The sequence below is a fragment of the Triturus cristatus genome, chromosome 12 (genome assembly GCF_964204655.1).
Source record: "Triturus cristatus chromosome 12, aTriCri1.1, whole genome shotgun sequence".
NCBI lineage: Eukaryota > Metazoa > Chordata > Amphibia > Caudata > Salamandridae > Triturus > Triturus cristatus.
This window is the reverse complement of record NC_140595.1, coordinates 818,262,280-818,287,033: the sequence shown is the minus strand read 5'-3', so window position 1 is coordinate 818,287,033 and position 24,754 is coordinate 818,262,280. Positions and strand designations below refer to the sequence as shown.

The 24,754-nt window shown below is 40.3% G+C and overlaps 1 protein-coding gene across 4 annotated transcripts in view; it reads left to right on the top strand.

Annotated features, from left to right (window-relative positions):
* Positions 1 to 24,754, top strand: part of LOC146782976 (asialoglycoprotein receptor 1-like) — a 172,316-nt gene that overhangs the window by 64,463 nt on the left and 83,099 nt on the right. For all 4 annotated transcript variants that reach the window (XR_014972186.1, XR_014972184.1, XR_014972185.1 and 1 more), the window contains exons 7-8: positions 1,899 to 1,970; positions 4,421 to 4,501. Coding sequence is in view for 1 of the 4 variants with exons in the window: in XM_085638440.1 (XP_085494566.1) it covers positions 1,899 to 1,970; positions 4,421 to 4,501 (153 nt within the window). In the remaining 3 variants the exon portion in view is untranslated. The remainder of the gene's footprint in view (positions 1 to 1,898; positions 1,971 to 4,420; positions 4,502 to 24,754) is intronic.

Below are 24,754 nucleotides of genomic sequence, written 5' to 3'. Positions count from 1 at the left end.
TAGCAGTCCCTTCCATCCTTGTTCACCGGAAGATTGTGCTCAGGGCTTTAAGTGGGCCGTGTCCATCTGGGTCTCAGACCCGGTAGTAATTAAAAATGGACATTGAAATGGGCCCTATATGATTGTCCTTTTCACCTTACTGGTAAAAACACAGATTGATTCTGAACAACGAATTTAAAAAACTTTAAGTTCATCTATGTCAGCGATTTACTTCCTGTTTCTATTTTACATGTTTTACTTAATCTTGCATTTCCTAGGCCTGTTAGGAATAGCTAGAATGTTGTCTTTTTTGTATTTTTTTCTCTATGTGGCAGTTAGTTTTGTGTAGCCCTTTATCCTAAACAGCTGACGATCATTGACAAAGCCAATAGTCCTGGCTGGTCTTAGTGCATGTAATTGTAATTGCATTCATAAAGCGTTTACTACCCCTGACGAGGTGTCGAAGTGCTTTTTGTCCAGTAGCACGCTACTCCCGAACCCAAAAAGGATTAGTGGTAAATTAATATAGGAATATATAACATAAATGTGAGCGGTGGGCATGTGATTCTGTTATTTGGAAAAGGATAGTGGAGGGATAGAAGAGGGAAGGGCTTGCATTTATATAACGCTTGTTACCCCTGATGAGGTGTTGAAGCACTTTTTGGCGAGTAACACACTACTCCGAAACCCAAAAAACAGGATTAGTGGTGAATTAGTATAGGGAAATATGAAATTAATGTGAGCAGTGGACATGTGAGTCTGTTAGTTGGATTGAACAGAGTTGTTGGGTAATATATCTGGATGCAGTAACAAAAAACACATAAAGCCACCAAAATACCTGTTGGGTGGCACTGTATGAGAATCCCCCCAAATGTAGTTTACATGTTTAAGTCATACCCTTTATTACACAGGCCAGGCCCCTTTCAGAGACCACCTCCCCGCATTGTTTTCATCCCACTTAAAGCCCTTTTTGTGGTAACTATAAAATGAGGGGATTGTTATATTGTATAAGGTTATTTGTAAAACCTAGCCCTTCTGGTCTCCAAGTGTGACAGTAGATGTGCAAATTGACTGGCTGCAGCTTCATCTTTGCACATAACAAAGTACACGTCAACAAACACCAGCAAGAGGGTAACGATGGAAAAAAACCCTAAGACGGGAACATTTGTTGTATAACGTAATACAACTAGGAAAGTGTATAAAAGTTGTTTAAATACGATGACTTTTCTCGTTTGCTGCTTTACTTTATTTTTCAGTATTAGTGCGCATGACCTAGTACCGATAAATATGATAACAAACTCGCGTCCCCTCTAAGGAGCGTCCTGCTGGCCGCAGCCATCAGGAGTTTTTTGGCCAAATGACTAGTAATTTGCCCCACGCTGTGTTCAGTTAAAAAAGTACAATTGTTATTTTTTTTTGTACCAAATCCAATCACAGGTAAATATAATACTAATATGAAATATATTTAGAAACTGTAAATAGCTTACTTTTCTTTCGTTGTAAATTTATTTTGTTCACTCTGCACTTTGGCATGAAAATTGTCAGTGCTTCTACAAGCACTTTCATTGTACATCGGCTGAGTGTTTATAACTTTGCAGAGCATAATACTATAGTGTGTTTACTATCTCACTACTATTCACCTTAAAAGGGGAAGAAATGATTTGAAAAAATACATTTTTATGTGACTCAGAGTGTTTTTTAAGACCTTCATTGCACTTGAGATCTTGTGCAGGGCTCAGAGAGTAATTTTGGTGAGGTTTGTCTTTCATTCCAGACAGCTGCTAAATGAAAAGAAATGCAAGCAAATGTGAATTAAGGTCATAATGGGTTCTGATAAAAAATGTACTTGTTCACAGCCTTCAGGTGGTGTTTGTAGCTTAGACTCATTTCTCACTTAGATGTATGTTATATTTTTTCAGAAGGGAACATGCAGGAGAGATTAAAAAACCTGGAGGATGCCATCAAGAAAATCCAGTCCGACAAATCTGTAGGTACGTACAGCTAAACTGATTGCTTTAGACAATTTAAAAAAAAGACCCTCAGTGGTGATCAACCAGAGCCGAAACATGTTGACCATATTATGTAGATAGAGAGGATTGGTATAACCCACAGTCTGCTTTTTAATTTTAATATTATGCTTGGACGATAATAGTGAAGAACGCTACTATATCCCCATTCTTGTTTGTAAAAATGGAGTACAATCGCATCTACAGTAGACAACTGTTAGGAGTTCAATGGTGGCCCAAGTCCTCCTCTGTATCTGTATTTCATTTACAGACTGACATGTAGAATGAATTTGTAAAGCGCATGCTCACCCGTAGGCATCCCAGCGCTAACTGCAGCAACTTAACACTTAAGCGGACATCAAGGGAAAAGATGCGTTTTTACTTTCTTTCGAAAGATCAAGTAGTCAGCCTCTAAGCGTATGTGAGGAGGTAGAAGGTTCCATAGCTGTGCCACATTATACAAGAAGAGTCGACCCCCGCTTCGAGCTCTTCTGATTATCGGGACTGTGATCAGTCGCTTATTTTCAGATCTCAGAGCTCTATTTGGGTGGTAGGGCTGGAAGAGAGAACACATCAAAAGAGAGCCTTTTCCAGAATTTGCTTTATGAGCGATGCTTAAAGCCTAAAACTGAACTCGTTCTTTAATAGGGAGCAAGTGGAGGGCGGCAAGAGCAGGTTTAGCTGACATACGCCTGGGAGTATTCGGCAACAGACGGGCAGCACAGTTCTGCACAGTCTGCAGTCTTCTGATCGTAGGAGGTGGTACTCCAAGATATAGTGCATTGGAATAATCCAACCGCAAAATAATTAATGCTTGAACCAGCAGCCTATTAGCACTAAAAGGTAATAGAGGGAGGATTTTTCTGATCAACCTCAGCATTCCGTAGCAACTAGCCGCAACATTTCGAGCTTGTTCTTTATGGTCTAGGTTACGGTCAAGCCACACACCTAGGCTCTTAATGTGTTCTTTGGGGTAAGGGGCTGGGCCCATGCAGCTGGGCCAGAGATGTCCTATATTCAGGGGTGCTGAGTTGCCCAGTAGCATAAGCTCAGTCTTGGCTCCATTGAGCTTTAAGTATGATTCATCCATCCACTTAGAGACAGCTCCAAGACACGAGGCTAAGCCTGGGGAGGAACTGTCTTGCTGGTTGATAGAGACCACCAGCTGAGTGTCATCAGCATAGGTGACTATTTTTACCCCAAATGGCAATACTATTTCGGCCAAATGGCCCAAATAAATATTGAATAGGGTGGGGCTTAGGGAAGATCCCTGAGGTACCCCACAGTTTAATGGCATCAGGTTTGACATTATGTCATCGTCCAGGACTGAGAAAGATCTATCTTCCAGGAAGGACTGCAGCCATTTTAACACGGTTTAATGTAGGGTATATCATGGGTCCTTCAAAACCTCTCTCCCCTCCTCTGGTTTCTGGTGATATTTATTTAATTAAGCCACAGATAAAATTCAGGCAGCCCACCCTCACACACAAATTCATATATGTTAAAAAAATATAAAATCATCGCGGGCTATCTAGATCAAATCATGCCATCTTTAAAAAATGGAGGTACATTAAAAACTATATTTGCTCACAGATTCCATTGCACAATCAGATCCATACATTTTACACATATAGACACTAGTGGTGGATACTCTTTTTTCATACTTAGTGAAATGATGTAATTTTTTTTCCTTGCAACATATCATTGGATGAAGCCATTCTCTGTGGCTGGATAGGAGCCCTGGGCAAGTGTCGAGAATACGGGCCAGTGATTCCGTTCTTCATCCGCCGAATCTGAATTCATGGTTCGAAGATAATATCCAGTTTGGGATAAATTTGAAGAGTAGACTCAAGACAAACCGTAGCTTTGTTCGTTTACTCATAACCACAGCTAAATGCTGATCATTTAAAAAAGCGACATGTAGGTATATTTGTACCTTTCCAAGCATGGCTCTGTTTTCAGAACTTTTCCACCTTGTTCAAGTTATGTGTAAGACACTGATTCACTATATATATTTAAACGCGTCCCATCTTACATTAGCCCCACCATTACTGTTTTAAATCTTTCGCTTTCACTATATCAGACGCCGGAGCCTTCATCTCTTCTCAAAGAAGAGATCTCAGTGGACTTTGTCGCATTATTTAAAGGACTGCCTCACCTGGACCTGGAGAAATCTGGCCTTGCCTGAGCCGGAGAATGTGTCTTAGAAACAGCAAAGAGCTCACTCAAAAATTTACTTTGGGCTCCATCTAGCTAAGGGATCGCCAACCTTTTCTGTAACAAGAGCTACTTATGACCAATGAAAACCATCCAGAGAGACTAAAATGACAATGACAAAATGGCTGCCGTGTATATTTTTCTTCAATTGAAAACATTCAGACCCGCTGTCTGTAAAGCCTGCCAAAAAAATACCTGTGCTCCATTTTGTGTTTCAGAGATGGTCGAGAAGACGCTGCAGAGTGTGAAAAACGTGGTGGAGGCACTGAGGTGTGACCTACAACGGTTGGCGAACAATGGTGAGGGGCTTATTCATAGCCAAAGGAACGCGCATGGATGGGCGGGGATGTAACCATCAGACTGATGACAATGGGTTTGAAACTTGACCAGCCAGTGGATGAGTTAACTTTGAAAGCATTGGTGCTAGGTGTCCCTGGGAAATGACGACTCACACTTACAACAGCAATATGAGTGGTGTCAGTTCCTAAGGAGGAGGGGGAGATATAAACAGCCAAGTAGGCTATAAGACAATGTCAGGTGTCTCCAAAAAAAGGTTGAGTGTGCCAAGAAAGAGCAAGAGTACTCCTGTGTGGATCTAAAAGTGCCCTCACACACCCTTGCGGGTGTTTAGCATCATCATCGGGCAGGTGCTCCTCGTGGGGGTGGCGCTGCAGTCCCTCACGGGCCCGTTTTACGGGGCTCTCTGGTGGAGATCTTTTAGGAGTTTGCCGCACTTGTGCATGGGGGTGTGTTGGTCAAAAAAGTGGTGATGAGTGAAATCTAAAAAGAGCCAAAGGACACTAACAGTTTATTGAAGAGGTCCTTTGAGTCTGAATAAAAGAGATCACGGGGATGCCTATTTGAGAGGGGAAACTAAACAAATAAGATCCCACTTCTCTCAACCCGTGTAGTGAATATCAGAAAAAGTGTGTAGATGTATCATGGGGTCGACATGTTTCGCGCTAATTAGTGGTCCCTAGTGGATCCTAGAGCGCTTCATCAGGACCAAAGAAAAAGGGGATGAGAAATGGGAATGGGGAAAAGCCGCCCTATATTCCCATGAGTCCTACTTAAAGGGTAAGGTCTAGAGGTACTAGATGTGGGACACACCGTTTATGCGTGTCCCTATGTGTGGCCCTCCCTCGCTGAAGGATGGACCTCCTCAGCGTGGCTGTGGGAAGGTAGAGACAGTTAGTGCTCTTCCTATGAGTGCGGGATAACCTACCCGGTTACCACGGCTGCTGCAGGTCCGGCAAACTCCTAAAATATCTCCACCAGAGAGCCCCGTAAAACGGGCCCGTGAGGGACTGCAGCGCCACCCCCACGAGGAGCACCTGCCCGATGATGATGCTAAACACCCGCAAGGGTGTGTGAGGGCACTTTTAGATCCACACAGGAGTACTCTTGCTCTTTCTTGGCACACTCAACCTTTTTTTGGAGACACCTGACATTGTCTTATAGCCTACTTGGCTGTTTATATCTCCCCCTCCTCCTTAGGAACTGACACCACTCACATTGCTGTTGCATTAACCTTGGGAGCATTGGTGCAGGACCTTTTTCCAACTAGCTCCCCGTCCCCCCCTTCTTTTGTTTGGTCAGACTCACACTTACAGCCAACAGTAGCTTCAAAATCCTTTCCCTCGCCAGCACTGGGGTGGAAGGTGACCACCTGAAGGCAAAAACTGTATGTTCCATCCAAAGAAAAAAATGTTTTGTCTTGTAAGGGACCACAACATCCCTGTAGTGTATTCATACACCTAATAGATAAGGCTAGTGGAATTATGCAACAGGGAGCATTGAGTTCTGTGGCAGGGTTGACTAAATTATGCAGCACGAAAATGCTAATTATGCGGAATAGTGCATCACATTTTATGATAGTATTACTTCATTATTTTGACACTGTTAGACATAGTGATACGGTTTTGGCAAAGATGTCACCTTATTAGTACCAGTTTAACAACTAAATACAGAAATAATCAAATGAAAGTTGATAGTTAACTTTGTGAATGGACTTCCACTGTGCATGAACACATGCCACCACGGTTCTACTAACTTTTGATCAGTTTGAGCTAGAAACTAGTTTTGTTAAAATCTGCACATTATGCAACAGATGATGGATTAAGTGGAAAATGCGGCAAATCCATAACTATACAAAAAAAAGCTGCGCCTTTAGACTCGCGTTATTTCAGTGGCCCTGCTAATAATGCCAACAACGTGTTCTACTGAGAGACTGGAACACCAAAGTCAATGCCCTCTGAAATGCTGAAACTAACACTTCTATTTGAAAAAAAACACATTGGCAACTATAGTGCAGATTTGGATGTGGAAAGTGAAAAAAAGCGTGCAACCAAATTTGCACTGCCCTATGGCCAGAATAGCCAAAGCCTTCAGCACCCTGGTACTTTAACGACCTTGTGACAATAAACGACCCATATATAAACGTAAAGGGGGTGTGATCCAGTAAGGCCTACTATATGGGGAGGGATCAATATTATAATACAACATCTATAGAAAACCCCACGTGGTCATTGATAACATACATTTAAGAAACACAACTTACACACAAATCTTGTGTGTGAGAGTATTTATCTAATTTCTTATTTTATGAGCTTATTTTCACTTATGTTTTCCAGTTTTTTGGTAATAATCTCATCTTTTCGGTACAGACAATACAGATATGTACAACAATTAACACCAATGACAAAAATCAACATAAATCAAAAGATTACAAGAAAAGAAAAAGAAGAGTTCTTTGAAAGGTTTTGGGGAATCTAGAACTTGTTAATAGCAGCGAGTTGTAGGTGCTGAGTCCAACTCACTTCAATCAATGTATTACCCCTATTAACACATGGGGATGAAGACTCATTCCTGTAATCACTTCTCTACCAAGACATACCACATTCCTTTTGTTTAAATTTTAATAAAAAATGTTCCGGTATCATAACTGTTAGAATGGGGGGTCTCTAGCTGGCAGAGGTAGGTACCTTTGACCAAAAAGGGACCCTTGCTTCTAGTCAGGGTAAGAGGCTACACTTCTAAAATGACCCCTGCTCACCCACTTGGTAGCTTGGCACGAGCAGACAGGCTTATCTCAGAGGCAGTGTGTAAAGCATTTGTGAACACATACAGTAACACAGTGGAAACACTTCAAATGGACACCACACCAGTTTAGAAAAATAAGTAATCTTTACTAGACTTAACACAAGACCAAACGACGAAAATTCACAATACTGCAATCAAAAATAGACTTTAAAATGGTAGATGTAGCTTAGTTCAATGTAGATGGTAAATGCGACAATTTACTCTCAAAGTACCTTTAGATGTGTCAAGCAAAACAAACAAAAGGGTCGCAGGGAAGTTGATGCGCTGTTCCTTACACTCAGGGGAGTGGATGCGTCGGTTCCTTACTGCTGTGCAGGGGAGTTGAGGCTCGCTTCCTTACTGTGTGGGGAGTTGATACGTCCTTTCTTACTACGGCCCGGTGACGATGCGACAAGATGGTGCCTCGATGCGATGATCCGGTGCGATGCGGCAAAATGGCGTCTTTTATGCAATGCGACAATGTTGTATGCGATGCAAGCATGCCTGACAGCCGTGCGGCAAACTAGGTAACTTCTGAGCCGCGACAGGCCCTGCGACACGCTTTTCCAGTGATGCGTCGGCGACCTCTGCGGTGGCGACACGCTTCTCTGGTGATGCGACACGCTTCCTCGGTGATGCGACGGCGAACAGCTGCGGGGGCGACACGATTCTTCAGAGATGCGACGGCAACTGCTGTTGCGGCGGCACGCTTCCCCTCATTGCGTCGCGCTTCCAGCTCCCAGCTACATGCAGTCTTCTCAGAGGGCCCAAACAACAGTAGGCACCTCTCTGCAAGTAGAATTCCGAGCAAGGAAATTCAGGGGGAGATGGTGGTGAAGTCTTTGTGTTCCTGAGACTTCAGAACAGGAGGCAAGCTCAGCTTCAAGCCCTTGGAGATCTTCCTCAAGATAGTAAAAGTACACACAAAGTTCCTTTTCTCCGGTCCTTGGCAATAAAGTAACCACTGCAGGCCAACCCGAACAGCACAGCACAGGGGCAGTCTCCTCCTTCAGCTTCCTGGTTCTTCTCCTTGGCAAAGGTTTGTCTTGATTCCCAGACGTGATCTAAAGTTCTGGGGTCTGGATCCCCCTTTTTATACACACAAATCCTGTGTCTCTGAAGGCAGAGAGTGTCTGTACCTAGTCCAAACCAGTTCTGGGTGCACTCTGCCAGTACACAACTTCTTCCTTTGTGAGTGTGGGCCAGGATCATCAGACGCACCACAGGAAGTGGAGCCAGCATTGTGGAAGACAGGCACCACCCTATTCAGGCCCCGGGTGCTACTCCTCCCACCACTCCAAATGCAGATAGGTCTATTCAACCTAGTGCTGACTCACCCAGGCTCCTGGAGCCACCCCAGCCCCTGTCACTCACAAACCAGACATGAAATACACAAACCTAACAGAGGCAGGCTGGATGGTTAAGCAAGAAAATACCTACTTTCTAAAAGTGGTATTTTCAAACCCAGAATGTAAAAACCACCTTCACTAAAAGATGTATTCTAACATTATGAGTTCAGGTATACTAAACTCGAATTTCTACCTAGTTCCCTGAGTCAGTTAGTATTATAAGATGTTATAATCAAACTGCCCATCCTGGCCTATGGTAACAGGTAGTCTTGCAATAGTGAAACACGAAATTGGCTATAATTCACTATAAGGACATGCCACACACATCAGGGCTTGTCCTACCTTTTACATACAATGCACCCTGCCCATGGGGTTACCTTGGGCGTACCTTAGGGGTGACTAATATGTAGAAAAGTGGAGCACTTGCCAAGTCGACATGGCAGCCCCAGGCTGCACCCAGGCTCTGCAATGGCAGGCCTGACCCACATTTTACAAGCTGCTTCTGTGGGTGGCACAATCAGTGCTGCAAGCCACCAGCAGCATTTGATTTACAGGCCCTGGGCACACATGGTGCACTGTACTAGGGTCTGACAAGTAAATCAAATAAGCCAATCATGGAGTCACTAATTCAATACAACACTTTACAATATGGAGCACTTGTACTTTGGCACTGAATAGCAGTGGCAAAGTGCCCAAAGCATCTAGACATGCAAAACATAGCAAAAATACAGGAGGCAACGGCAAGAAAATGGAAGGGAGACCTACGCCAATGGTGCCAGGTCTAACAATAACCAAAATGATTGGTTGTACGTAGAGGAGGTTCTCCCTCTTCTTCTCCAAGAATACTCATGAGCTACTCATTGGAGAAGCCCGACGCAGCCACTTCTTAAATTTCCCTATGAAGTCCTCTAACGGAGAACCGATAGAAACTTAGCTTTCACTACATTTTATATAGGAGTTAAAGAGGAGACGAAGATTGTCAAGAATGTGTTATTTAAAGCGTTTGTCCCGCTTTTCAGCTACAATAAGGATTGTTGATACCCTCCCTTCTCTCCAAGTCCACTCCCAACTAATTGCACTTAGCAATCCACATTATTTTGGTTTTGATAAGAACTACCAACCCTTTCTCCAAAACCATTTCCCAAATATTGCCACTTTATTCTTCTAAATGGTACTTTCAGTGAGTTCCGATTTTAATACCCCTTGAGAGAACTGTAATTCCAAACACATTTTGATAAGTCAGCAGCTTTACGGGTACTTGTTGGGGTATATGTAAACTTTTTATGAGGTCATCATCAGGGCACTATATCACTCATTAAGTCTGGCTGTGGAAAGGGAAAATAAGATAAAATTCACATTTACAGTTATATACACTACTATATCTGTATTAGGCACAACATAAATTCTCATAAGGTAGAGCAGTGCCCAATTCACCCATTGATTTTGTGAACCCAAATAAACGTGGATCCTATTGAATTTATAGTCCAGTGCTGCCCACGTGTAAAACCATGTTTTTATGTAAGATTTTTGGCAATCATCATATTTTGTACTCACCCCCCATTGGAGGAAATCTGCCTTTCTACCTCTGGTCACCCCAGATTTTTTCACCTTCTGCTGGACCCAATATTTTTACAGGCTTTAGAACTCTGCACATTTTACCACTGCCAAACAGTAGTGAAGGTCTGAGCTCCCCCTTTAAACATGATTGAATTGGTACATTCCTGACTGGCATATTTAACTTACCTATAAGTTCCTAGTACATGGTACAAAATGTACACAGGGGCTGGAAGTTAAATATCACTAGTGGACTGCAAGCACCTATTGTGCCATCCACTATTGGACAGTGTAAACCATGGCTTCAGGCCTACCATTGCAGCCAGACTGTAGCAACTTAAAAACTGCAGTTTGATCTCTCAAAATAAACCCATTTGGCAGGTCAACTCTTCCTTTTAAATATTATTAGTTGTTCCCCTCTGTAGGCCTTGTTGCCCACAAGGTAGGGTGCATGGTATAAAAAAAGAGCTTGTAATAATTTAATGTCAACATGTCCTTACAGTGACCAGCATCCAAAAGTTATTTTTCGATTTTGCATGCCTAGCTGTGCTTTTTAGAAAACCAGAGGTTAGTTTAGTGACTGTAGTGGTTCTCTCTGACAAGGATTGTGAATATTCCTTGAGATGGAAAGCCACCCTCCTCAGTTTCCAATCCAAGGGGCATATTATCAAGCACGGCGTTAAAATTATCGCTGCTTTAGCGGCAGAAAACTGCAGCTAAATCGGCGATAATGGGCTTGATAATATGCCGCAGAGAATTCCAATAGAAGCCCATGTTGACACCAGAACATGGGCTTTTATGGAAATTATCAAGGGCATATTATCAAGCCCATTATCGCCGCTTTAGCGGCAGTTTTCTGCCGCTAAAGCAGCGATAATTTTAACGCCGGTGCTTGATAATATGCCCCCAATTTCTTACACCAGAGTTCTGAAACCTTTTCTGTAATAAGAGCTACTTATGTTCAAAGAAAATCATGTTGAGCTACTAATATTATTAATGATCTGAGGTTTCTTTTGGGTACGTGGAAGTTGATTCTGTCGTTGAGGTATTTGGGTCCGTTGTTGTGTAGGCATTTGTAGTAACCCTGGGCGTAGTGTGCGTAGCGGGGCTACACGGAGGGCCACGGAGTTGGAAACAAACTCAGTGAAACTCCGCGTAGCTCTGCTACGCCACCCGCCTCCCACCCACCCTATTAACAATTGTTACAACTTTAAAAAAACAAGTTTAAAGTAAATAAAAAGCACCTTACCTTAGCTACGGCGTCCCCGAGCTGCCCTCCTCCTCTTCATCGTGTTCTCTGTGAAAACTGCGCTTGCTGCATGGGGACACTGGGCCCCTCTGCTGGTAGAGGAATTGCATTAGGGCCCACTAGCAAATTCACAGCTAAAGCCATCAGTTCTTTCTCTACTGTTCTTGCAATGTAAAACCAACCATAGTCACCAATTGTTATATATGTTGGTAACGTGAGCGCTGCATTTTCCTTGAGACTCCTTTGATAACATCACAGTTAGTTTTAAGTAGCGTTCTGAAATAGCTGACAGCCTTTCAAGATGTATTTTTTCGAGTTTCTCCCAGTTTTACAAATGTCCTGGTAAGTACCCATTCTTTCAAAACTGCCTACTGCCAGCCATACGTGGAATGGAATTGTCCCAAAGAATTGATGGCGGGCTTTCTCTTCAAATGGAGAAACGTGTTTGTATTTTATGAGGCGTTTGTGGTATCACCTCTTTCCGACACCACCGACGATTACGATGCACACCAGCCAATCCACAATCTCAGGCTGAAGATATATATATGTGTATCTATATTCACTGAAAAAACCATAGGTTTCACACATGTTATAGTTAGCTGGACATTTTACTGATAAAAAACCAATGAAATTCCCCCGTTATAGTTACTGTAGGCAACTATAACTCACGCGACCGTAATCCTCTGCTGATGCTAATACTGTATTTAGACACTTATTTGCCCATGTCTTCTTCCATTAAATTTTAGCTATACATATATTACAAATATTTTTTTTTCATAAAGACACATATGTCATCAGCAGAGGATTGCGGTCGCGTGAGTTATAGTTGCCTACAGTAACTATAACGGGGGAATTTCATTGGTTTTTTATCAGTAAAATGTCCAGCTAACTATAACGTGTGAAACCTATGGTTTTTTCAGTGAATTTGCAAGGTTTTTTAAATGCTAATTCCTAACTATAACGTGTGTGAAACCTATGGTTTTTCAGTGAATTTGTACGGTTTTTTAAATGCTAAGTTACTTTACGCCATTTGTGGCGTGCGCGCCCACTTAACGCAGTTCGTTCCGTGCGCACACGGTGCGCTTCGCGCACCGCGTGCCCACGTTACGCTAGATGGGCCATGAACGCACGATGCGCTTCGCGCACCGTGCGCACATGGAGGACATATGATGAGCATCGTTGTGACAGGTAAAATATATGTTTTGTTTAGCTCTAATAAGCCATGCACAAAAGGTGTCCTTCGGGCACCTTTTGCACACGGGGTGGGGAGAATGTGGATATTTTTTTTTTTTATTATTATTTCTTACCGTACGCGTACGGTAAGCGTAATCGGCGAAATTTTCGAAATAATTAAAATTGCCTTTTTTCACTTGGGGGATCGTTGGGGACTCCCTCGACATGGCTAGGTGCTTGGGAGCTGTGTAAACAGCCCCTTTACATGTTTTTGCACTTGGTTTTTCAACCCCCTGTCAGAGTGCGAGAGAGAAAATGGCGGCCGCGGCTTCCTGGTTTCGACCGATTCGAATGTTTACTAAGATCTAAGGGCCAATCAGAATCGCGCTCGCGCACGCCACCGTACGCGTACGGTAAGCGCACCGTAAGCGCACCGTAAGCTGGCTCAGATATATATATTGATTTAAAGGCTATTTTCTCAGAATCTACTGAAAAGATTTACACCAAACCTACAAAAGGCACTTCCTTGACCTGAGGACTACCTATCTGCCAAATTTCAAGTAATTCTGTTCAGCCGTTCGGGCTGTAGCTGTGTCTAAAGGTCCTATGGAAAAATGCATGGGAAAAACGCGTTTTGGGACCCCCCTTTTATCTCAGCCCCCGCTTGACGAATCCCACCGAGACTTTCAGGGTAGGAGCGGAGCGTAGCGCCCCACCTATTTTGAAAAATGCGCGAGGATTCGTCAACCGGCGCCAAAGTTATTCAAAATAGAATGTTGCGGATTTCCTATGGAAACGTGGTCCTAACTATAACTACCTACTGGCGACCGCCAGTAGGTAATATATATCTATCTATCTATCTATCTATCTATCTATCTATCTATCTATCTATCTATCTATCTATCTATCTATCTATCTATCTATCTATATATATATATATATATATATATATATATATATATATATATATATATATATATATATATATATATATAATACTTGCTTTCCAAATCCAGTAAGTCGTATTCACCAAACAAACTTGGACACAGACCCAACATAAGTGCTTAGAAGATATAATTTACTCCTCTTGTCGCCATGACGCGTTTCAGCTCATCGAGCCTTGTTCACATGACATGCCGGAGCCAATCAACAGTGCATTTATAAAGTGCAAGTGCAATACGTAGCTACGTCACATGTTCTCCCCTCCATAGACATAAACAAAATAGGATGAAACAAACACTTGGCAATCAAATACATGCAAAATGCTGTGCCAAATATGTGTAAAACAAATAAATTACATTGTTTGCATCTATAGTGTTTTGAACAGATTTGTTAAAATTTCATAGAATTTATCTTATTTTGTCCGATGATTTAGCGTTTTAGAATCAAGCATCTTGAGCAATGATCAGTAAAATACTGCTAATCCTACGGACTATAGTTAAATAAAGTCGTCCAATATCAGGATTAAGTTAGAATTAATCTAAGGGTTTTGTGTAATAAAAAAACCTGTATTTAAAATTTATAGAAAACCTAAATAGTGATATGTGGTAAGACAATAATGGTCCATATAAAATAAGATGCCTACACAATCTTACTGTTGGCCATGGAGTGGACGTGCTATCGTATTGAAATAAAATAAATTAAATTAAATTAAAGCGCCACAAAACATAAAAAAATCAAGCAAGATAAATAATATGTAAGTGCAACAAAAATGTTTTTTTGAAATAATATTGAGTGTAAATTAATAATTTAAAAGCTAGAATAGAACATGCTAGTTACACGTCCTGTTTCAAATGATAATTCAAATATTGAAACTTCAATCATTTCCGTTTGTACTCAAATTTGAAGTTGAATAATCAAAAAGAAGGAGCAAATAAGTCGGTGTATGGAGTGAAATATCACCATCAAATTTGGCAGCAAGACCCCAACTGATTTTGATTTCAATAATAAGCTAAAGACTAGACACATGATCGCATCACATAATGTGTAGACAATTGCTACAAAATTGTATTGTGAACAGATGTAAATATGTACATGTGTGAATACGATATGTCTGGTACTTTTAACAAGGTGCGCTGTGCAAAGATAAAATTACCTAATGATAAAATGGAGTTGATAAATAAAGATCAGTGAAAATGTGAATATAAGTCTAGATAAAATACATATAAAATATAAATATGTGCAAATGGACATAGTGTCAACATCATTGCAATTATCAGATAGACATATATATCATAATAAATAATCATAAATATGAATAAGTAGATAGAAACATAAAAACCACATTCCACATAAAACAATTTCCTAAAAGGATCCAAAATTTAAGACCTTAGGGTAATAGATCAATATATATCATAGGACCAAGATAAAATATATAATTGCACAGAGGGAAAAAGTAACTAACAACCAGCGGTGATTTGAGAAAAGATAGATGATCTCTTGTTTAGTCTGGCAACTATTTGCAGACATGTATATAGATCTTCTGTGACGTTAAGACCACCTGGAGACTTAGTATCAAGTTGTATAATATACCGAGTCTCCAGCTGTCTCAGTTTGTGGTCCCTGTCACCACCACGTCTACTAGGAGATATTGTTTCAATCACAAAGTAGCTCAAATATTTGTTGTTAGATTGGTGTAATTCTTTAAAATGGCGAGCTACGGGATACGTATTATCTTGATTTGTGATGGCACGTAAATGCTGTAAGATTCAACTATGTCGGTTGACACAATGCGGGAAAGAGAGGCAGCCGCAATGGAAATGTTTTCGGACGCTCCAACGGCCACCCGCATTGCCACAACATCGCAGAATACAGACAGCAACGAGTCTAATTCGCTGAAACAAAAATATAAAATTTTAGAAAAAAAGATGCGTATGGAGCAAAGCAAATGGTGGGAGTCAAGATCCCTTCAAAGATACATTGATGTTGAACGTATTCCTCGAGGTCTCCGAATACTAACTGCCCCCACATATGAAGACCCTAATCCGGACCTCATGCGTGAATGGGCGGAATGTAATCTGGAATCCTCACGCAAACTTGTCCTCATTCTGATAAAATATGCAGATATTGATCGGGCACGGCTCTTGAAAGAAATAGATGAACTTAATGAGGAAATCGATAAACTAGTTGAAACTGATGAAATTCTTAAACTACTCAAAGAAATGACAACCAGACTCAAGAAAGAGGAGGACAAAATAAAAGAATGTAAAGCGTTCAAATTTTTAAGAGACAAAACTGACTACGACCTCGGGCAAATCTTTACGTTTGCTAAAAAATATGATTCGCTACGGGCGTCCAAACTCAAGAAACCCTGCAGTACACACAATATTGTACCTAATTCAACAAAAAAAGTGGGAACCAATAATGAGAACACATTTTCTGATCTCAGTTCCACAGGGGGGAGCGAATCTGAATCTGATATGCGGCAGCCTCAGGGGGAACAACAAAAGGTTAAACCATCACCTGGCAAGGAGTTGAATTTTTTATGTGAAGAGAGAAGACAAACTCTTCGCCCGAGGCCACGAAGAGATCACGCCGCACAATTGCAAACTACAGGAGAAGGCAGAGACGGAAAGCAGGGAAGCGCCGTTCACAACAACAACAAAAAGAGGTTGGGGATACTGAAAGAAACGATAAACCCTGTAACCCTCAATAACAACACAGTAATCAACCTTACACAGTTGGAACTTACATCTGAGGAAACCCGCATCTTGTGTCTTGGTCTCTCTTTTTGTCCTAACAACGACTTCAACTATGCATCCACCAGGATGGATATTTACAAAGGGGTCAGAAAACTTAAACTAAAAAAATATTTCATGCTTCAGGGTGACAACATTCGGACTAGACAAATCAGTTCGGAGGTAGATTCCAGTACACAATCTATCCTTACACAATCTGATGTTCCCTTATTCAACGAACTATCTGATCTATGGGATGGCAATATGAGACAAGAACTATCAAGTAGCACATCTACAAGTCATGGAAGCACTAAGATTCGGACCCCTTTTAAACCTACATCTACTTTCAATCCTATTGCCCCACGAGATGCCATTGACGTGTTCCACAAAACTGTTACCGCTAACATAAAAAATATAACAAACAGGATCAGCAATATTCTAGTTTGATGCAAAAACTAAAAAAAAATAAAAATATAGTCATACGTAACAGTGACAAAGGTGGCAACATCGTTCTGTGGCCTCAGGAGGAATACAGAATAGAGGCATTAAGTCAACTTAATGATCGACTATGTTACAGTCGCAGTAATACAGCACAGCTAAAAGACACGTATCTTAACTTTTATAAGAAATTGGCAACATGGAAAAGAGAAGATTTAATCCGTGAGGACGAATATAGATTTCTTAAAAAGGATAATCCTACGACCCCATCAATATACTTTATTCCTAAAATCCATAAAGACAAGGAAAAACCCCCGGGTCGTCCCATCATTACAGCTAAAAATGGACTTCTGGAAAATACATCTATATATGTTGACTATTTTTGACAAGAACATGTTAAAAATTTGGAATCATATGTTCGGGACACTGGGGATTTCATCAGGAAGATCAAAGATGTGCAATGGCAACAAGACTATTTGTTAATGACTCTAGATGTGTCTTCTCTTTATACCAGTATCCAGCATTTTGATGGTATTAATGCCTTACAATATTATTTGGCAAAACGCCCCACATATGATCAACAACATAGTGAGATGATCATCTCGATGATTGAATACTGCTTGTATAACAACATCTTCATGTTCAATAATTTGCTCTACCAGCAAATTCGGGGCGTGGCGATGGGAGCCAGCTTCTCCCCAGCTATGCTTGCCTGCATATGGGCTGGTGGGAGGAGCTGGTCCTAAAAATTGAACATCAATCGATAGTCAAAAATCATATTATCAAATGGCTTAGGTATATTAATGACCTTCTTATAATATGGCAAGGCACAAAAGAACAAGCTCAGAACTTTGTAACTTCCATCAACCATAACTCTTTGAATTTGGAATTTACTGCCACTATCAGTGAAACAGCGGTCAATTTTTTAGATACCCAAATCTATATTCATAACAATTTCTTAGAGACACGTCTCTACAGAAAGGAGACGGCAGGCAACTCTACTTTACATGCCCAGAGCTCTCATCCTAAACATTTGATAAACAGCATACCATACGGCGAAATGCTTCGCCTAAGACGGATATGCAGTAATGAAATTGATTTAAAAAAAGCCCAAATTGAGAGCAAAAACAGATTCCTCTAGCGAGGATATGCTCCCAATATTATTTCACAGGCTATCTTCAAATCTATGAGCAGCTCTCGTGATGCACTCCTTAAAGACAAACAGACACAGATAATCTCTTCTCTTCCTGCCACTAGCCCCATAGCCAATGAATTTCGTTTGATTTTGGGATACAGTCGCCAACATAAAGCTATTGAAAAAATTATACAAAACAACTGGCCTCTTATACTTAATGATCCAGTAATAGGACCCCTGCTTCCCCAGCGTGTGTCCATTACTTATAGTAAAGCCCCCTCCATGAGGGACAGCTTGGTCACCACAAATCCTGAAATCATTGAAAATACAACTTGGCTTCAGACACATAGGGGTTTCTTCAAATGCAAGACATGCAAAGCATGCATTCATGGCAAAAATACCAGCACATTTTTAACGCCGTTCTGTGATAGAGAGTATAAAATTCAAAAATTGCTCACTTGTAAAACAGAGTATGCTGTATATGTTCTCATGTGTCCGTGTGACCTTAAATACATAGGGAGTACCAAACTCCAGGTCCACAAAAGAATCTTACAGCATTTACGTGCCATCACAAATCAAGATAATACGTATCCCGTAGCTCGCCATTTTAAAGAATTACACCAATCTAACAACAAATTTTTGAGCTACTTTGTGATTGACACAATATCTCCTAGTAGACGTGGTGGTGACAGGGACCACAAACTGAGACAACTGGAGATTCGGTATATTATACAACTTGATACTAAGTCTCCAGGTGGTCTTAACGCCACAGAAGATCTATATACATGTCTGTAAATAGTTTCCACACTAAACAAGAGATCATCTATCTTTTCTCAAATCACCGCTGGCTGTTAGTTACTTTTTCCCTCTGTGCAATTATATATTTATCTTGGTCCTATGATATATATTGATCTATTACCCTAAGGTATTAAATTTTGGATCCTTTTAGGAAATTGTTTTATGTGGAATGTGGTTTTTATGTTTCTATCTATTTATTCATATTTATGATTATTTATTATGATATATATGTCTATCTGATAATTGCAATGATGTTGACACTATGTCCATTTGCACATATTTATATTTTATATGTATTTTATCTAGACTTATATTCACATTTCCACTGATCTTTATTTATCAACTCCATTTTATCATTAGTTAATTTTATCTTTGCACAGCGCACCTTGTTAAAAGTACCAGACATATCGTATTCACACACGTACATATTTACATCTGTTCACAACACAATTTTGTAGCAATTGTCTACACATTATGTGATGCGATCATGTGTCTAGTCTTTAGCTTATTATTGAAATCAAAATCAGTTGGGGTCTTGTTGCCAAATTTGATGGTGATATTTCACTCCATACACCAACTTATTTGCTCCTTCTTTTTGATTATTCAACTTCAAATTTGAGTACAAACGGAAATGATTGAAGTTTTAATATTTGAATAATCATTTGAAACAGGACGTGTAACTAGGATGTTCTATTCTAGCTTTTACATTATTAATTTACACTCAATATTATTTCAAAAAAACTTTTTTGTTGCACTTACATATTATTTATCTTGCTTGATTTTTTTATGATTTGTGGCGCTTTAATTTAATTTAATTTATTTTATTTCAATACGATAGCACGTCCACTCCATGGCCAACAGTAAGATTGTGTAGGCATCTTATTTTATATGGACCATTATTGTTTTACCACATATCACTATTTAGGTTTTCTATAAATTTTAAATACGGGTTTTTTTATTACACAAAACCCTTAGATTAATTCTAACTTAATCCTGATATTAGACGACTTTATTTAACTATAGTCCGTAGGATTAGCAGTATTTTACTGATCATTGCTCAAGATGCTTAATTCTAAAACGCTAAATCATCGGACAAAATAAGATACATTCTTTGAAATTTTAACAAATCTGTTCAAAACACTATAGATGCAAACAATGTAATGTATTTGTTTTACACGTATTTGGCACAGCATTTTGCATGTATTTGATTGCCAAGTGTTTGTTTTATCCTATTTTGTTTATGTCTATGGAGGGGAGAACATGTGACGTAGCTACGTATTGCACTTGCACTTTATAAATGCACTGTTGATTGGCTCTGGCATGTCATGTGAACAAGGCTCGATGAGCTGAAACGCGTCATGGCGACAAGAGGAGTAAATTATATCTCCTAAGCACTTATGTTGGGTCTGTGTCCAAGTTTGTTCGGTGAATACTACTTACTGGATTTGGAAAGCAAGTAATATTACAGACCGATTTGTTCTACACGGTCATACACGGACCCCTCTGCCGGTTTTGGGACGACACGCTTAGTGGAACACTGCTTCCGGGTTCTTCCCAGAAACACTTTGGTCCATATATATATATATATATATATATATATATATATATAGATAGATATATATATATATACGCAAAGCAATCCCAACTGCACAAACTTCGAAGGAAGCGGACATGGACTCCAACTGTTGCGGTGCAAAAATGTGTTTAATTACTTAAAGCTTGATTATGTCCATGACGCGTTTCGGCCACGACAAATGGCCTTGATCATATATATATACACCAAACACCTCCTTCATTTTCAAAAGAGTCCTTGCTCTCTAGGGAGGGTCGAGCAGTGAACCTTTATTTAAAACTGTTTCCCCCATAGACGCATTTCGGCATTAAAATGCCTTTATCAATCTGGAAACACAGTGTTTGCTTTTAGTTTAAAAAAATGTAAGTTTAGTCTTCATCCTCGTTAGCATGAAGTTAATGCTCATCACATATTGACTTTTAAATGCAGACTGACGTCATGGTAGACGGAAATTGTCCAGAATGCCTGGTGAGTATTCAAGTGTCCACGTTGTGCAAATTAAAGCAAGCACAGTAAAAGTTCTTGGATTAAAAAACAGCATACAGTATTGCAGTTCACCATATTCAGAGTTGCCGCTCTCCCTCCTCTCCACTGCCTCGAAGATTTTTGGCAGGCTGTGATGAGCTATATATCAAAAGTGTCTGCTCTATATATATATATATATATATATTTCAAAGCAATTTTTGAAGAATACGCCGCACTCGCTTTGGAAGTAATCAACTCGTTTTTATTGACTTCTCTTCTCTCCTCCTACGCGTTTCGAACTGAACACAGCTCTTGATCACGGTAGTAATACAAGTCCGTTTTTTGTTTCACCGTATTTATACCAAGTGACCACAGTCGCCCATAATGAGGCATTGTGGGCTTGGTAGTTGTTAACTGTTACATGCTTATGTGTTTTATATTGTTTCTCTGCCAGACCGTTATGGACTTTGTGTGCGACATCTATGTTCTGTGAACAGATGTAAGAAATGTTATAAGTGGCCTTAGTGGCCATATGGAGACGAGGAGATGTATATACATTTGTAACACACTTGTGTATACTAAATTCCAAACATGGACTAAAATTACAGTAACTCAGTAATGCCTTTCTGTTTTTAATATCACTGTAAATATGAACACAATTTAGCAATTGGATGAGTACAAGTAAATTTGAAAGTATCTTGGGAAACATGAACATTTTCTCAGTTTCTGCTGACTGGGGGACTTTGTGAGTGACACCGGATGTAATTATGTGACAATCGGCACTCAGCCAATACTATAAGAGATTTACATATATCTTTGGTACAACCAAGTACCTTTGAGCCTGATGATGTATGTTAGCAATCATGCAACACGCTGTCACCTTCTGTGAATAATTGACTCACTACAGTGCTCACCTTTAATTGAGATGGCCACTAAGGCCACTTATAACATTTCTAACATCTGTTCACGGAACATAGATGTCGCACACAAAGTCCATAACGGTCTGGCAGAGAAACGATATAAAACACGTAAGCATGTAACAGTTAACAACTACCAAGCCCACAATGCCTCATTATGGGCGACTGTGGTCACTTGGTATAAATACGGTGAAACAAAAAACGGACTTGTATTACTACCATGATCAAGAGCTGTGTTCAGCTTGAAACGCGTAGGAGGAGAGAAGAGAAGTCAATAAAAACAAGTTGATTACTTCCAAAGCGAGTGCGGCGTATTCTTCAAAAATTGCTTTGAAATACCCTTGCGAGGATAAATCCTTTTCTCGCCGTCTGCACCAGCTAGAAGCTGTTCCCCTCCATAAGGACGATTTGCTATTTTCACGTTATGGTACGGGGAAGAACCCAGCACTAACGGTACCGTTGTGACAATTGGAATTTGTAACAGCCCGCGTTCTCAGAAGGTTGCTGGCACCAGACCGAACTCTGTGTGAAACACAAAGACGGGTCTAATTGAGACCGCGCAACACCACCAACCAGAAACGAAGGAGCCTGCTCCTTTCCCTTGTTTTACAGACCGTACTGAATCAGAGACGGACAATCGCACTCCGGGAAGCACCTGGTAGAGCACCGGCGTGAGGCGTCGGAGGACACCGCTACGCTCGGGAGTCTCCCAGGTGAGTCAGTCTAACTCTTCCCGGTTGTGTGTGTTTTTTCTGTAGTGCTGTAGTGAGTGTGACTGCTCTGGTGAATTACTTAAGTGAAGAGCAAGTCAAAAACTGAAATAGTTGCTCACACTGCTTTGGACATAACTCGATGACTGCGGGAGTGTGCTCACCCCCATTTGCATATAACAAATCATCATTCTCTCTCCGCATCAGCAATATAAGTTTACACCGAAGAGATCCAGCAAATTAAGCATAGATCTTATTATATTTACTTGAATTCAACTTGCTCATCCAGAACGATTGTTATATTATGGAACAAAGAGCAGCAAAGCGCATGCAGAAGGCAGAAATCATGTTTACCAAAACAACACCAAATACATTAGCATCCAGTGGAAAAACAACATTAATGAATCGAGCAACAACCACTCTAAAACAGTTATTTACCCAACTAGAAAGACTGCTTCGGAAAGAAATTTCACGGAGTTGGGAGATAATAACGTTAGAGAAATATGTGGAATGTGAACGAGTGCCTTGAGCTCTACGAATATTCATGCTACCTAACCATCCTGATACCAGCCCCGAAATACTTGAGGAATGGGGGAGAAATAATATGGATTGCTCCCACACAATGATGCTCATCATCACTAAATATGCCAAAAAAAATGTAGAAGAAATACATGTTAAAATAGAAGAAATAGAACAACTAATAAAAGCATCAGGAGAGGATGAAGAGACTATAAATAAATTGTGGATGGCAATGGATAAGAATCTGGATAAGCAGGAGAGTGAAGTCCAAGAGAGAAAACAATGTAAATTCAGGCGGGATGAGTCTGATTATGAGAATGGAACAATCCTCACATTCGCCAAAAGATTTGAAACTCTAAAACAACAGTTTGAAAGCAAAAAAGTGACCATACAAGAATCACCACATACAACGCCAAGTGAGACAGAACCAGACATAAGCGATAATGAACATCAAGCCACTGCTATAAAAGTTTTCTTTTTTATAGGAAATGAAAATCCTATATCAGGACCAACAAAATCCAAAGGCAAGAGGAAGAGGACAGGGCAGAGGTCGAACCAGAGGACGAGGCAGAGGCCAATATACAAATCGAGACAACACCGAAAAACCAGAAGAGGCCGAAAAACAAAGTTATCAGCTTCGCAATCGGACAGTAATAAGAAAATGAATATCATCATTGAAAATGATAAGGAACCCAATTTGATAATCAACTTGTCTCACCATGAGTTATCTCAAGCTGAATGCAGCTTACTGAACAAAGGACTAACGTTTTGTCCAGAAAAACACCAAGACGTTGTAGAAACCAAAATAGATATGTACAAGTATATCTGTAAACTGAAATTAAAGAAGTTTTTTGAAAAAATGGTTTTTAACTCTGGCCAAATTGCAGCTGGAGAAGACACTAATATTGCTGCACAGAGTCAAGGATATACCATTGCAGAAACAACAAGCTTAATAACAGCTTATGAATTGGCCCATGATGTGGATGAGATTGAATTAACTGATACACAAGTATTAGAGGAAATGGGTATCCAGATAGACAATCACCCGCGAACAAAATTTAAAAAGAAATCCAAATTCTGTCCAGCACTCCACCCTGGTAACCGAATAGACACCTTCCATGACCTAGTTGTGGCAGAACTAGATGTCATGGAAAATACTAAAGATGGCAAAATGAAAGAGAATTTATCACTGCAAGAATGCCAAGCACTGCAAACATAAAAAAACAACCATGCAATTGAAATTAAACCAGCAGACAAGGGTGACATCATTGTCATCCTTGATAAACAAGATTACGTTGATGAGGCAAATCGCCAACTAAAGGATAAAGCCAACTACACAATATTGACCCACAATCCAATCTCAGAAATGACCATAGATATACATGATCGGATATCAAAATGGCATGAGAGAGGCCTGTTAAGCACAGATGAAATGACTTTTCTTACTATAACCAATCCAGTGATATCAACAATATACTTTTTGCCTAAAGTGCATAAACTCTACACAAACCTCCAGCACGCCCAATAATCTCAAGTTGTGGCTCCCTCTATGAAAATATTGCGTCCTATGTTGACTGTTTCCTGGCACCAATTGTCCCGACATTGAGCTCTTGTATTAAAGATACTGGGGACTTTTTGAGGGTTCTAATGGAAACAGAATGGCACTCTGAGTACTTGCTGGTAACGATTGACGTCGTCTCGCTGTACACCTCAATTAACCACAACATTGGGCTATCTGCCAATGCATACATCCTTAAACAGAGACCAATTGGGGCGCTGCAACATTCAAATATGTTGATGGAAATGATCGAACTATGTTTGAATAACAATGTGTTTTTGATTAATAAACCGATGTACTCCCAGAAATGTGGCACTGCCATGGGAGTTTCCTTCTCTCCAAGCTATGCCAATCTC